Below are 14,848 nucleotides of genomic sequence, written 5' to 3' on the forward strand. Positions count from 1 at the left end.
GCCATCTAGGCCAACCCCCTGCTCAACGCAGGATCAGCCCTAAGCATCCTAAAGCATCCAAGAAAAGTGTGTATCCAGCCTTTGCTTGAAGACTGCCAGTGAGAGGGAGCTCACCACCTCCTTAGGCAGCCTATTAGGAACACATACCCATTCCATTTGTGTTCTGCTTTAACATGCCCTTCAAACTCTCTTCAACACTGTGATAATCCTTTAAATTACACAAGCAGGTACGCACAATCCACACAATATTTATACCTTCTTACCCCTTTTGAATTCGCTGGTAGAACTGAAGGGTGGGGGAGAGGGAAATGGCCTAAAAACGGTCTTGACAACATTTCTTGACAACAAAGGGCTCGGTTTACAGCATTTTCTCTTCTGAAGTGGGTTCAGATCAATTTTCCACTCAGAACAAAGTGTCTGAACAATGTAACGGCATTTATTTTGCCTTAATCATAGCTGGATTGAAAAAGATAACGGAGGCCATTCAATAGTTAATCAGATACTTTAATACAATTCCCAAGGCCATGCTTGAAGGGCAAGAAATGCCATTTGGATACTGCTTATTTACTAATTTTCTCAGAGAATACCATGTAGATATTATTTAGAGCAAAAAAAAAAAAAGCTTAGTACAAATGACAACCAGCCAGATTAGCTATTCCAGTATGGGGGCGGGGGGACAGGGAGAAACTCATAGAAGAACTCTAGAAATATTAATCAGAAGCCTCACAGATCTGGAAATAGAAACCTATTTCACCTAACTGACATCTTTAAAATTACTAGTAATGATTGGGGGGGGGGGTTTGCATGCACCCTCATCATATAACTGTTTGGGTACAACTGAAAGAGTAATTTCCTTCTCTTTGTGGACCTCCCTTTTCTGTGGCCATTGAAAACATTTAACTGTTTCAGTGTAAGTATCTTCCCTTTTTATGATACTGGTTTATTAAATTGGCACATGAAGTGAATGTGAGGGTAAACTGTGGTGTAGTAACTAGCTTCCTCTCAACCAAACAGCTACACGAAAACCTACCTATACAATAGAACCTTTATCACTAATTATCACGTCACCCCATATGATGCAAAGCGATCTAACTAAACGGCATTCCGTTTAATCCTTTTAAAAATTTCAGCACCTTTTCATCCTATTTTGCCTCTGTGTCCAAATCATCACCTGAAAATCCCTAATCCCATACTTTCAGCTTCCCTAGCCCCATACTTTTAGCCTCACATTGGCCCTTGGTATTTCTAGGCCATAATACTGTCATGAATATAGTTTCAGAGGGTAGCCGTGTTGGTCAAGTCCTATAGCACCTAAGAGACTAACAAGAAGGGCACTTTGACTCTTGAAACCTTGTGCCCTGGGCTTCAATCTAGGTCAGGAGTGGCCAAACTGTGGCTCTCCAGATGTCCATGGACTACATGGTAATTACATGGTAACTATAGTCCATGGACATCTGGAGAGCCACGGTTTGGCCACTCCTGATCTGGCTTATCATAATACAGAAGCCACAATGAGCACAATGCAACTCCATTCCACTTTTGACCAGTCAGGCTAACACCTTTCCTCTACTCTTCTATCCCACCCTCACCAGCTGGTTCCCTGCAGCTCACCAGTTATCAACTTCTAACTCCATTAAGCTATCGTGATTAGTAGGCTGTTGTGCAGTAATGATTAAAACAATTCACAGTCCACATCTTTAGCTTTTGTTTGCAAAAGTTACCCCCCCCCCATACCCCAGTGAATCACGATTCATATTTACAGCAATTTCTGGTCATCCAATTCACTGGGTAAGGCTTGAGTCATCGGATATTCTCACTTCTCATGGCTAGGATAAGACAGAATGACCTGTACTAGGTCGCCAGGTAATCTTCATAACTAAATAAGATTACAGCCTGTGTTTGTTCACGCCGGCATGTTATTCTAGACACGATACTGACTCAAAAGTAATTTTGTACTCCTTCCATTTGACTATGGAATTTAGCAGAATTCACCAAACCAGTGGATGCTAAAATTCAGTAAAATAACTAAGCAATTCTCCCATTTTCTGTATGACCCAGAGAAAATTTTTAAAGGATATATTCAAATCATGATACTTTTTCCAATTTAAGATACCGTTCTGGTTGAATACTCAACCTAATTGACTTCTTAAGGCTTTTATTCACCTTAACAGGCATTACCTTCATGCATCACGGGGACAAAAGGCTCCTCACATAGCTGATTATGCCTTTTAATGGACTGTGCCAGATGTCCAAAAAAATCACAGCTGGAGCCAGCGATACAGCAATTTAAATTTCTGCAATTCCTATAAGTAACCCTTTTTACTGCCAGGCCATTCAGAATATAGAACCTTTTGGTAAAAGAATCAGGCCAGCTTTTTAAAATCATAACATTCAAAGCTTCAAATCAAATGGCCAGTGACGAAATCAATTCTTCAAAAACATCTTGGGATCCTAGTAACTTATATTTAAATTCATATATGCAGCCCATTACAAAAACTATTACCGCAATTATCTTTGTTGCAATATTAGAATTGCTAAAGTTCAAGGTGTTAAATTAAAATAAATTATTCTTTCACCCTTAGGCGTTCACAACTCAATGAAAAATGTAGAGCATTTCCACTAAAGCAAAGAGGGTGAAGGTCAAACGGAGGACTCCCCCTCCCCTACCACTGAAGGAATTTAATAAGTTATTCCCAGATCTCGTGGCTTTTACTGTACTTTTGTCTGATAAAAGTAAGACGACAGGAGTCACTGATAAGCCTGTAAAACCAAAACAAAAATCTCTGTTCCGTGCCGATTTCCAGAGATAAAGCAAAGCCACTACTTGAGCCCGTGCACTAAAAAAGGCTCTGATTTGGTGCCTTTAAAAACAACTTTGAAGAGAAGACATACACACAATGCCTAGTTCATTATTGATAGATTTGTGCAATATACCTTTGTGCAACGGCTGCGGCATGGTCAAAATCTGGATGAGCAAAAGGGATAATACGTCTCTGTAAAGCACTGGAACCTCTGGCTGATCTTCACTGCACATCCTGAAAATTGAGGGGAACAAATATACTAACCAGGGCAGCATCATTTAATTGTAAGCATAACAGAAGACAAGACAGTGGATGCATTGACAATCTGGGATTTCTATTAAAAATAATTTTCTCAACTCCCACAGTCAAAGAGGCAAGCCACTGCTCGGTTTATGGGGCTTGCCACTTCATCAGAGCAGCTGTAGCAAAAAAAAAAAAAAAGATCAGTGGAAGACACATGGACAGAAATTAAACATGACTCTCTGCAAATAAATACAGTCAACTTCATATAACTTGGTCTGAATGACTGTAATAAAGTTTGATTGATTGATTGAGCCAATGCAATCTTCCTGTTCTGTTGTAAAGAATGCTTGGTTGAGGGCAGGACAAGGAACACTAGCTAGGTCCCTCCTCAGGACATCCGCTGAACATCTTGAACACCCCTCCCCAGGGCACAAGACTAATGGTCCATCAAGTTGACAGGAAGGGAGGGAGGACGGGTTGAAGATTGGTTGGTGCTATGGGTTGTTGTTTTTAATTGTGGGTTATCTCTTAACTGTGATGTAAACCGCCATGAGCCGGCTGGACTGGGAGCGGCGGTCAACAAATTATGAATGAATGAATGAATGAATGAATGAATGAATGAATGAATGAATGAATGAATGAATGAATGAATGAATGAATGAATGAATGAATGAATGAATGAGGATCTGTTTCAGATACATTTCAATAAGCTGCTATCATTAAAATGAAGAATACTTTTCGAATTATCAACTTCTAAACAGGAAAAAATCAGGATACCCCATGTTTGAAGTTTTTATTCCAATAGTTGTTTTTTCTCTTCTCTACTGAAACAATGCCATCATATAAGATTCAAGTCAAACACCAGCTTCTCACATTAACAACTATAAACTATAAACTCACACAACATATGAGTGGATTGGACAACATTACAAAAATGTGGAACAAGTGAACCATTTGCCTACATTCACACATTCCGCAAGAACTGCTGAAGTAAATTCATATAAAATGCCGGAGTTTAGATAAGCTTTTTCAGTTTATGTCAAGCGCCAGAGCACATTAAATACTTAAAAACTGCTCTGTCATTTACTAAAAGCCCAAGCAACTTCTTCATCATTGTGACACCGAAATTGTATTTACAAAGTTTGTACAGAGCACAAAAATGATCCATCCAGCTAATCCCCCGGCACGTATGAGTGAGGCTGATAAGTGCGACTCCCCAAAACACGGCGTTGCAGCAGCAGTTAATAAAAAGCAAATTAATGTAACTTCTGCTGGTGATAAAGCAGAATGGTTGTAAAATGAATCAATATGTGCCATGTTTCCACGAAGAGACTGTTGCCAAACACCAAACTTTACACCACGATACTGACATACCAGATAAATTAGTCACCCATTTGTTCTGTTTGTTTTTGTTTTAAACCAGAGCTGTCTGCTCCCTCCTCACTGGCTGAACTAGCGTTTCTTGAACATGTTAGAAATTATCAGCTAGAAACTCTATTTGCGCATAAAATGCTTCTTGTAATGTGCACAGGTATACAAATAGATGCCGAGAGAGAGTAAGACCATCCATGTAGCTTCTACCTGTGAAAAATGGCCACTCTTCTATTCCACACCAGCACCTCTGAGGGCCTACTGGGGTGGGCAAACTGTGGCTCTCCTGATGTCCATGGACTACAATTACCATGAGCCCCTGCCAGCATGGTGGTTTTTAAAAAAAGGAAAATCAGCCCCAGATCTACAGTGTTTGATGGTTATTTGGACACCAAGTGTCTTTTCTGGGGAGGCATGCAATTGGGGGTTCATAACAAAGTGGCAAACTCCCTTAACATGAAACAGACACATTAAATCTTTCCAAAGACCTGTACTTACTGCAAGTTCTTGTCTTCCATCAGCTGCGTTAGCTTCTTCCATGGGTTGTAAGCAGAATCAATGCTGTAGAGTCGCATGTGCATAGCCAACACATGAAACAGCTGGTCTGAATTGGTAAATGGAAGAAAACAGCTGGTAAGTCAAGTATTTGATCCAACTGAACAATATTACCTTTCACTTATTCACAATGGTTTGTTTCAGGTGCAAATTATTATAGTTCTCTAAACCGATGGCCAACTCTCATGAGCACACAGATTAAGATCCAATGAAATGTAATATAGTCGACGCATGTGGATCGGACCAGGGACATGTGGGTTTCAATCCTGGATCAACCATGAAGCCCACCGAGCAACTCTGTACAAGACACTACCTGCCTAGTCAAATGTATTCAGCAAAGTTGTTGAGAAAATAAGAAAAGTTGGTTCTTACACGCCACTTTTCTCTACCAAAAGAAATCTCAAAACAGATTACAATCGCCTTCCCTCCCACAAGACACACCCTGTGAGGTGTGAACACAGCCCTAAGAGAACTGTGACTGGCCCAAGATCACCCAGCTGGCTGCATGTGGGGGAGTGGGGAATCAAACCCAGCTTGCCAGATTAGAAGTTGGTGCTTCTAACAACTACACCAGGGGTAGTCAAACTGCGGCCCTCCAGATGTCCATGGACTATAATTCCCAGGAGCCCCTGCCAGCATTCGCTGGCAGGGGCTTCTGGGAATTGTGGTCCATGGACATCTGGAGAGCCGCAGTTTGACTACCCCTGGACTACACCAAGCTGGCCCTCATGAGCCCAACTATTAACTATGCTTGATGGATCAAAGTCTACTAAGAGTAACCCTTTTTCAGAGTCATGCTTGTCTATGACCTGTATTTGTGCCTTCTCCATCAATGTTCATTAACTGGAGAATGGACTTTGGGAGAAGGTCCAACAGAGGCCCTTCCAGTTCACTTTTAGGAAAAGCTTCTTTTATTTCAGAAGATTCTGCACCAACTGTGGGACAGCAGTTCGGCTGGGGATCCCCAAATCTGACTCACAATCATGCATAACATCAGGGAACAAACGTTGGGGCCCAATTCAACTTAAAAAATGTGTTGCGGAGGGGGGAAGCATTGGATTTTGATTACAGAAGATCTATGTTGATGGTTCTCCTATATTTTCTGAGGTGACCAGTCCATAAAGGAAACAATAGGAGATTCAAGAAAAAGAAAACTGTTCTTTATACCAGTGGTCCACAACATTTTTATCACCGGGGACCACTCAACACTCGACAGTTTTACTGACAATGACACCCGGAGTGTGTTGTAAAGAGCCTGGGGGGGGGGGAGAAGGCGTCCTTCACGGCCCACCTCCAATTAGTCGATGGACCACATGTGGTCTGCAGCTCATAGGTTGGGGATTGCTACTTTATACAACATACAACTAGTTTATGGAAGTGTCCCATGTTTTAATGAAAGTCATTTGCTTGGACAGTTTTTGCTTGAAAGAGGGCAGATAAGCCAGAGGAAACCTGGAAAGTGCACCAGTGTCCCATGATGCTGTGGGAAAGCTGGGGGTGGGGTGGGATCTGCTTCCCAACAGCACAGAAGCCAGGGCAACTAAACAATGGGGAAACCACATGAAATTCTTTTGCCTCAAATGGCCATGACGTTAAGCTTTGACTATGCAGTCCACAAGCCAAGTTTGTGGTACATCATGTTGCATATTACTCTCCTCCCATTACTCTCCTCTTTCCAAAACTTCTTGGCCCACAACAGCCGTTGCCTCTCAGCAGCTCTCATTCAGTGACATGTTGCCTCTAACCCAGGGGTAGTCAAACTGCAGCCCTCCAGATGTCCATGGACTACAATTCCCAGAAGCCCCTGCCAGCGAATGCTGGCAGGGGCTTCTGGGAATTGTAGTCCATGGACATCTGGAGGGCCGCAGTTTGACTACCCCTGCTCTAACCCAAGGGTTCCGTTTAGCTGTCATAGTTAGTAGCTATTGATAAGATGTGTCGTCCATGAATCTGTCCAATCACCTTTCAGTACAGCTAGAAGTGAACGAAGGATGCTCTGGAATACCACGAACCACTTGGCAAAGTGCCATGTTGCAATGAGCGGAACAAAATGCAACTGGATCTTTTATGGACAGACAGAACAGTATCAGGCTAGCACATGCTGGAAAAACAGAACATTAATTCAGGTGCAATGACTCTCTGCCTCTCACACTTGTCCCTTCAGTGAAGGCAACATTAGAAATAGCCTTGTGGTTGGGCATCCTCTGCAGTATTTTCAGTCCACCCCCCCCCCAATATGCCTCTATTAAATTAAATGTCCATTTAAAAGGCACACGATTTGAAACAAGTTTTCTCCAAAAAGTAATAAAATACTTATTTATTGAAGCAGTTCCCCCACTTTCCCTGGTGATTCAAGGAGTTTTTGTTTTGACTCATAACAACAGCTAAAATCTTTGTACTATTTCACCATGAGTTCACTGTCAATGTCTCCATGTAAAAACGAGTCTCTCTGTGTGTGTTTTATTTATTTATTTAGATTTCTATACCGCCCATTTCTTTGCAGCTCTGGGCGGTTTACATTGAACATTATATAACTTACATTTTTAAACATAATTGAGATCCAAATCCATTATTTACCACCCTTTTGTTATTTATTCCTCTCCATTTTTATTATTCTCTCCCTGTATGTGTTATTGTCCAAACATACTCCTAGATTTAAATATAAATCACAAGCGGGATTAATTCATTTTCCACAAATAGACAATTATTCACAGGCCCCTGGGGGTGGCCAGAGCTGTCTCATGGCGAAGTCAGCTGATTCTCGAGGAGCTGGAGGGCTGTAATTAGCTCCTGTGGTTTGTCAAATAATTGAAAGGCACAGATGACATTGGAACAAGCTCACTGTCACCTGTTTTCTGAATCAGATGCAGTGAAGGAAGACAAAACCAGTTCATACTGCTAATGGCAGGAGACGGGAGCAGAGAAATATTTTCGGAGAGCCTTCTATTGAAAGCTGGAGACAGGGGTGGAGGGGGGGGGAGGAGAATTTCACTTCTTTTGTTGGAATTACAATGAAATCACTTGCTTCCTCTCTCAGGTCTCAGGGACGGATGGACAAAGGGATAGATGGACGGAAAGACAGACCGGTAGATAGACAAGAGAGAGAGAGCCACACTGCTTTTTATGAAAGCAAAGAACAGAAGGATTTTAGAATAAGGGCACAGCAAAATTTAAGTCCAGTAGCCACTTTAGACATGAACCAAAAGAAAATTCCAGGGTACAAAATTTCGTGACTCAAAACTAACTTTGGCAGATACAAGTAGGAATGAAGATCCAGTATCATCTCCAAGTCTGAAGGTAGCATGAGACAATAAGGGCAGGTTCACATGTTGGTCTGTATTCTGCCACCTGGCTTAGCAAAGCCAGAATCTTTCTTCCACTGGAAGTGGTTCTTCTGCTAGAGGCAAGCCCACTTCTGACAGAGGAACAATAAACGAAGGCTTTAAAGCGAGCTGAGTAGTAGCGTTCAGACCATTGTCTTGGATCTGACCGTGTTTCCACAGGTGGATGGATTTGGCCAAAGAATACAAATTCCCCACCCCCACCCCCCACTGCCACTGCAGCCCAACTTCAGAGAGTGTTTTGGGCTGCAGTAGGAAAGAGAAGGCAAGAAGGTTGTGCTTGTCAAGTGGGAAGGCTTCCAACCATGGAAATAACCCACTGGATCCAAGCTTTATGTTCCAAGTCCACTTTTTTTCTTTTGGGCTGTGTGGCACTTGAACATACGTACCCGGCCAGGGATTTTTAGATGTTATTCAAAAGCACCTCTGTGACTACCGTTCTGGGGGAAAGCATCCAACAGTTGCTTCCTATTAGGGTGGGTCCGTAAAAGTGTTACTGGAAACAGATATGCTTAACCTTTATGCTTGTGCTAGTTATTGTAGCAAAGCAATGACCAAAGCCAAGACTTCTGATACCCAGAATATTTGAACCCTCCTCAATTAAGCATTTGCTCAGTTCTAATTCAGAACGTCTCCCCCACAGTCACAATTACAATCAGACATTTTATGACAGAACCTAGACTCAAAGCCCCCCCCCCCCCGGCGGTGAGCAAACCCAGTGGCCCAAGGAGGATGTGGGTGTGCTCCAGGGCCGCGGGGAAACCATCCCCAGGCCCCATCCCCCCTCCTTCCCTGCGGCAGCCCGGCCTTCCCCCCAGACAAGAAGCACACCCGCGGCCTCTTCGAGGTCACGGGTGTGTTTCTAGGCCCTGGGGGATGGCCTCCATTCTCCCCCCCCCCCCAGCCCTGGAAGCACACCCGCAATCTCTTCTATCTGTCCGATTGGGCCCTCAACTGGACTGGCCCCACCCACTCTCTGCCCACTTAGCCCTTGGCCTTTTATTTATACAGCGACAGCTGTATAAAGATATGCAAATTGGATACCGTTCACTGCTCTGTCACAGTCTTAATAGATTTAATGTTGCTTTCAAAGAACTTTTGTTGTCTGCACACTCCCAGAACACGGGACTTGATTTTTGGTCAAGTTTTCTTTTAGAGGGAAGAGGTCACTCATACAGAATATTTGCTTCATGAGCATCTTAACAAACAAGCAAACTGTTGTTATTGCCTGGGTCCAGGGAAAGTGATGCTCCTCAGACTAAGACTTTATCTGCAACAGAATCGGACAGCCATATGGGCTAACTGTGCCCAAGGTGAAATTTTCTGCGTGTGAAAGAAAATACATTTCCCACAAGCATTTTTTAAAATTATTCTCTATAGGAGAACAACATAAGTGTGTTTTTCTATTTCTGGAGCAAACAAAAAGGCTAACATTGCCCTCTAATGGGAACATAACAACAAAGGGGGTGGGGGAGCTGAGAACTGGGCCTTCAACGTTAAAATGGACTTTGACAAGAAGCTGCAGTGCTGAAGAACTATTAAGTTTTTACAGATCAAAGCTGATTAGAAGCATCTGATTAAGCCTTGATATGAACTCTGTGGTTTGCTTGAATTTAATGGCATCCAACATATTCTTTTTTTAAAAAAATCATTCACTGATAAAAGTATGCTACTAGTTGAGGCTGCTAGTTTTATTTACTGATTCTATGCCTTTAACACACAAATAGATTGCCGGTGAAGTTTTGTGTAGCACAGAGTTCAGAAACAAGAAAAAGTGAATCTGGTCAAGGTTTCTGCAGCCCAGACTAATGACCAGCTAACGAAGAAAGGAGAAGTGGCATAGTTGACACAGAGGTGTTAGTCCCATAGGTTTAGGGCAAAGAAGAACTATCCTTCTCCATAAGCTCTTAAGCAGGTTGGGGCCAGGACCCTGGTCAAGGCCAGGTGCTCCTCCTGGGGACAACTAGCAGATTCAAATCCATAGAGGGAAGAGCCTATAGGAGAACAACATAAGTGTTCTTTTGTGTAGCACAGAATTCAGGAACAAGAAAAAGTGAATCTGGTCAAGGTTTCTGCAGCCCAGACTAATGACCAGCTAAAGACAGGAAAAAGGAGAATTGGCATAGCTGACACAGAGGTGTTAGTCCCATAGGTTTAGGGCAAAGAAGAACTATCCAAGCTCTTAAGCAGGTTGGGGCCAGGACCAAAAAGGCCCTGGCCCTGGTCGAGGCCAGGTGCTCCTCCTGGGGACAACTAGCAGATACAAACCCACAGAGGGGAGAGCCCTGCGGGGGGCATAATGAGGATCATGCATGCTATAAACTGTGTGTAAAATACAGTTGTGTACACATTCACCATTTTAAGCCCTGGATTGCCCAGGCTAGCCCGATTTCATCAGTACTCTGAAGCTAAGCAGGGTCAGCCCTGGTTAGTACTTGGATGGGAGACCACCAAGGAAGCCCAGAGTCTGTATGCAGAGGCAGACAATGGCAAGCCGCCTCTGTATCTTGACTCGAACACCCCACGGGGTGGCCATAAGCCGGCTGCAACATGGTAGCAGATTCCACCACCCGTGTTTGGAACCTTACAGAGACCTATTTGAATAGCTGATTTTGTTCACTGTTCTTGCCGCGCTGGATCTGCCACCAGCATGAGCAGTTACATTAATCATTCCTAATTTTGCTTCCCAGCACACAGCTGCCCCCTTGGCGCAATCTACTTAAGCAGCACTTGACCTATTTGTTGCCATTTCTCCAGTGACGCTCGATGCTGTAACAGCTCACCTGGGACACCATATTCCATATCTGATCGACAAACTTTACAATCATTACAAGGCTAAGGCAAAATGTTGCACTTAATCACAAAGAGAGACATCTCATTACCCAAAATTCAAGAATAAAGGTCTGCGAGGGTTTTCTTTGGGACAGACCTGAAACAGGTACCGTGCTTGGGGACAGAATAAGTAGAATAGCCCTATGGCAGGGGTAGCCAAACTGTGGATCTCCAAATGTCCACGGACAACAATCCCCATGAGCCCCTGCCACAGTTTGGCCACCTCTGCCCTACACCAACAAATACAAGATTTTAATTGTACATCTGAATATGTCTAGTATAAAAACACTAAGAATGGGGGGGGAGCAAAGTATTTTTAAGCTTTAAAGTGGGGGTCACCTCTAATGAAAAAAGCAACTATCAGTACTGTTGCTTAAGAACAACTTTTGAGAGAGGACAGCAGCGGAAATAATCATATCTACAGGTTTCATGGCCAACAGCTAACGTCAAATCTGGTGTTACTTGACCTTGGGAAGTACCTCTAACTAGGACCGTGGAAATACCATACCTGCAGAGTGCCTCCAAAGGAGGCACACCTGAAGACTCAAATGTATATATATATTTGGTCTCCAGCTACATCTCTTCTTCCGTAAAGCTTTCTGTCTTTCCTTCAATCAGATCTGCTAGCTTTAAAACTTTACGGCAGACTGGGCTTTTATATCTTAAGAAGATTTTAAGCTGAAAAGAGGCTTGCATCTTTGGTTCCTGATTGTATTAATAGGTACCATGATTCTCTCTTACTCTGCATGGAAGGGTTCATCCAAGGCATGCAATTCATCTCTCTCTCTCTCCTCCAGCATATTAGGCATGATGCAACAGGTCAGTGCATGCCCCAAAATCCTTGCTATGTGGGGTTTCACAAGACTCAGTCTTATCCCCCATGCTATTTAATCTTCTCCATCTCCTAAACCACTAGGTTTTGAAACTGGTCATAGTTAACATGCCAATGACACCTGGCTCTATATTTCTTCATCTAAATCCCCCAGCAATGCTGCTGAGATCCTGAGCCACTTACCTGACTGCTGTGGTTAAATTACAAAGAGTGAACAAGCTGATAGCTGACAACGCAGACAGAAGAAGAGCTAGTTTTATATTCCACTTTTCACTCCCTGAAAGCGTACCAAGGCGGCCTACAAACGCCTTTCCCTTCCTCTCTCTCCCCACAACAGATGCCCTGTGAGGGAGTGGGGCTGTTAGTGCCCTAACAGAATTGCTCTGCAGGAACAGTTCTAAGAGAAATGTCAAGGTCACCCAGGTGGTTGCAGGGGGAGGAGAGGGGAAGCAAACCCGGTTCTCCAGATTAGAGGCCACCATTCTTTAGCCACTCTGCCACACCTCTTGGCAAGGCTGAAATCTTGAAGTACGCTATGATGCCCATAGTTGATGGTGTCCACCTGTCATTCACTGACTCTGGAGCCATCAAGGAACTTCTGACTTAACAGTGACCCTATGAAAGATGATCTCCAAAATATCCCATCATTAACAGCCTTGCTTGGGTTTTGCAATACACCCGTTGGGTCTTCCTCTTTTCTTGCTGCCTTTTGGAATCATGATTGTAGTGCAACAAGTACATACAAGACGAGTAGCCAAGGAAAGCAAACATGGTCACACTCAAGTTTTGCTAAAAATCCAACTATAAGTATGAGGTAAATGAAAGCTGAAGAGAAGAACTATGACTGTTTCCACAACAGGAACTTTGCTACCCTGGCTCCTGTGTGGGAGCACAAATCTAGGGTGGACAAGGTACACTGGGCTAAATGCTCCCTCCATACGGGGGCAGGAAGAGGCGGGGCAAATTGCCCCAGCTCAAACTCCAGCCAGCAGCCTGGCACAAAATCTCCAGTGCGGAAATGGTCATGAGAGAGTCTAATCACAGGATGCTTGTAGTTTATTGACAACCATGATACATGTGTTAGAATTCGTGTCCTGTGTGATGTTTCTTGCCTCAGCCAGCAGCAGGAGAAGATTCCTTACTGTAGAGTCAGTGAGATCAATAGAAACACTGACCGCTCACCTTTCTAATCTCTGTGGCCTTGTCCCTTCCTATTTCCTGCTTCTCCTTCAGAAATCTCTCTCCTTCCTGCTTGACTGCAGTACGGTAGATGTAGAAATGCCTCCTGCATCTCTCTCCCCATCCAGCTAGCTAGATTAGATGATGGACTGCTTTCTTATCTTTCCTGTCTAGAATGAGGTTCACTAATAAACAGTAGTTATATTAGTGGAATAGCACAACCAGAATCTGTGCTTCCTTTGTCGTTTTTGGCCTACGTGCACTCAGCAGCCAGCAACATCGTGCTGCACACCCTAGTTTAATCAAGCACTGCTAACTTTCCTGGATATTGCAGGCCCATGCCACAGGTCCTACCATTCAAACTCCATCAACAAGGAAGCCAAGTAAAATAAGGACTGGAGATGAAGAAAGGCACAAAACAGTTTTGGGAGGATGAAAGGCCTCCTTTAAATGTGATCCCTGGCAAAGGCTCAGCATAGTGCTAAAACTGGGCTGCTGCCTGGGCAAAGCAGTTGCATATGCTTAGTTAGCACACCAGCTCAACTCCAACCAAAGGAAATGATCTCAGGTGTGCTGAGTCCAGGTAGCTGCAGAGCACAGGCAACAAGTCCGGTCAAAGAAGGAAGAAGAAGAATTGGTTCTTACATGCCGCTTTTCTCTACCAGGAGGAGTCTCAATGTGGCTTACGTTTGCCTTCCCTGTCCTCTCCCCACAACAGACACCCTGAGAGGGAGGTGAGGCTGAGAGCGCCCTGATATCACTGAAGAAGAAGAGTTGGTTCTTAATTGCCACTTTTCTCTACCCAAAGGAGTCTCAAAGCGGCTAATGTTCACCTTTACTTTCCTCTTCCCACAAGAGACACACTGTGAGGGAGGTGAGGCTGAGAGAGCCCTGATATTACTGCTTGGTCAGAACAGCTTTATCAATGCTGTGGAGAGCCCAAGGTTACCCAGCTGGTTGCATGTGGAGGAGCGCAGATTCAAACCCTGCTTGCCAGATTAGAAGCCCAAGATCACCCAGCTGGCTGTATGTGGAGGAGGATAGAATCATAGAATCATAGAGTCGGAAGGGGCCATACAGGCCATCTAGTCCAACCCCCTGCTCAACACAGGATCAGCCCAAAGCATCCTAAAGCATCCAAGAAAAGTGTGTATCCAACCTTTGCTTGAAGACTGCCAGTGAGGGGGAGCTCACCACCTCCTTAGGCAGCCTATTCCACTGCTGAACTACTCTGACTGCGAAAAATTTTTTTCCTGATATCTAGCCTACATCGTTGTACTTGTAGTTTAAACCCATTACTGCGTGTCCTCTCCTCTGCAGCCAATGGAAACAGCATCCTGCCCTCCTCCAAGTGACAACCTTTCAAATACTTAAAGAGGGCTATCATGTCCCCTCTCAACCTCCTTTTCTCCAGCGCATGGAATCAAACCTGGCTTGTCAGATTAGAAGTCCGCACTCCTACCACTATACCAAGCTGGCTGGAGAAAAAGAGTTGGTTTTTAAACCACCGCCTGAAGGAGTCTCACAGTGGCTTACAATTGCCTTCCCTTCCCCTCCACACAACAGACATCCTGTAAGGAAGGGAGCCTGAGAGAGCTCAATCAGAACAAGACACCAGGCTCATGTGAAATCACACAAGAGAGTCCTTTCAGTTATGTCAGTGTGAAGTTTATATCGAGTCTTATGATTTGTGC

At 43.8% G+C, this 14,848-nt stretch overlaps 1 protein-coding gene across 3 annotated transcripts in view; it reads right to left on the reverse strand.

Moving 5' to 3' along the window:
* Positions 1–14,848, reverse strand: part of UBR3 (ubiquitin protein ligase E3 component n-recognin 3) — a 128,538-nt gene that overhangs the window by 15,360 nt on the left and 98,330 nt on the right. For all 3 annotated transcript variants that reach the window (XM_077319757.1, XM_077319756.1, XM_077319755.1), the window contains exons 31-32: positions 4,914–5,019; positions 2,935–3,035 (exon numbers count right to left, since the gene is read on the reverse strand). In XM_077319757.1, the coding sequence (XP_077175872.1) occupies positions 2,935–3,035; positions 4,914–5,019 (207 nt within the window). The remainder of the gene's footprint in view (positions 1–2,934; positions 3,036–4,913; positions 5,020–14,848) is intronic.

Source organism: Paroedura picta, chromosome 2 (assembly GCF_049243985.1).
Source record: "Paroedura picta isolate Pp20150507F chromosome 2, Ppicta_v3.0, whole genome shotgun sequence".
NCBI lineage: Eukaryota > Metazoa > Chordata > Lepidosauria > Squamata > Gekkonidae > Paroedura > Paroedura picta.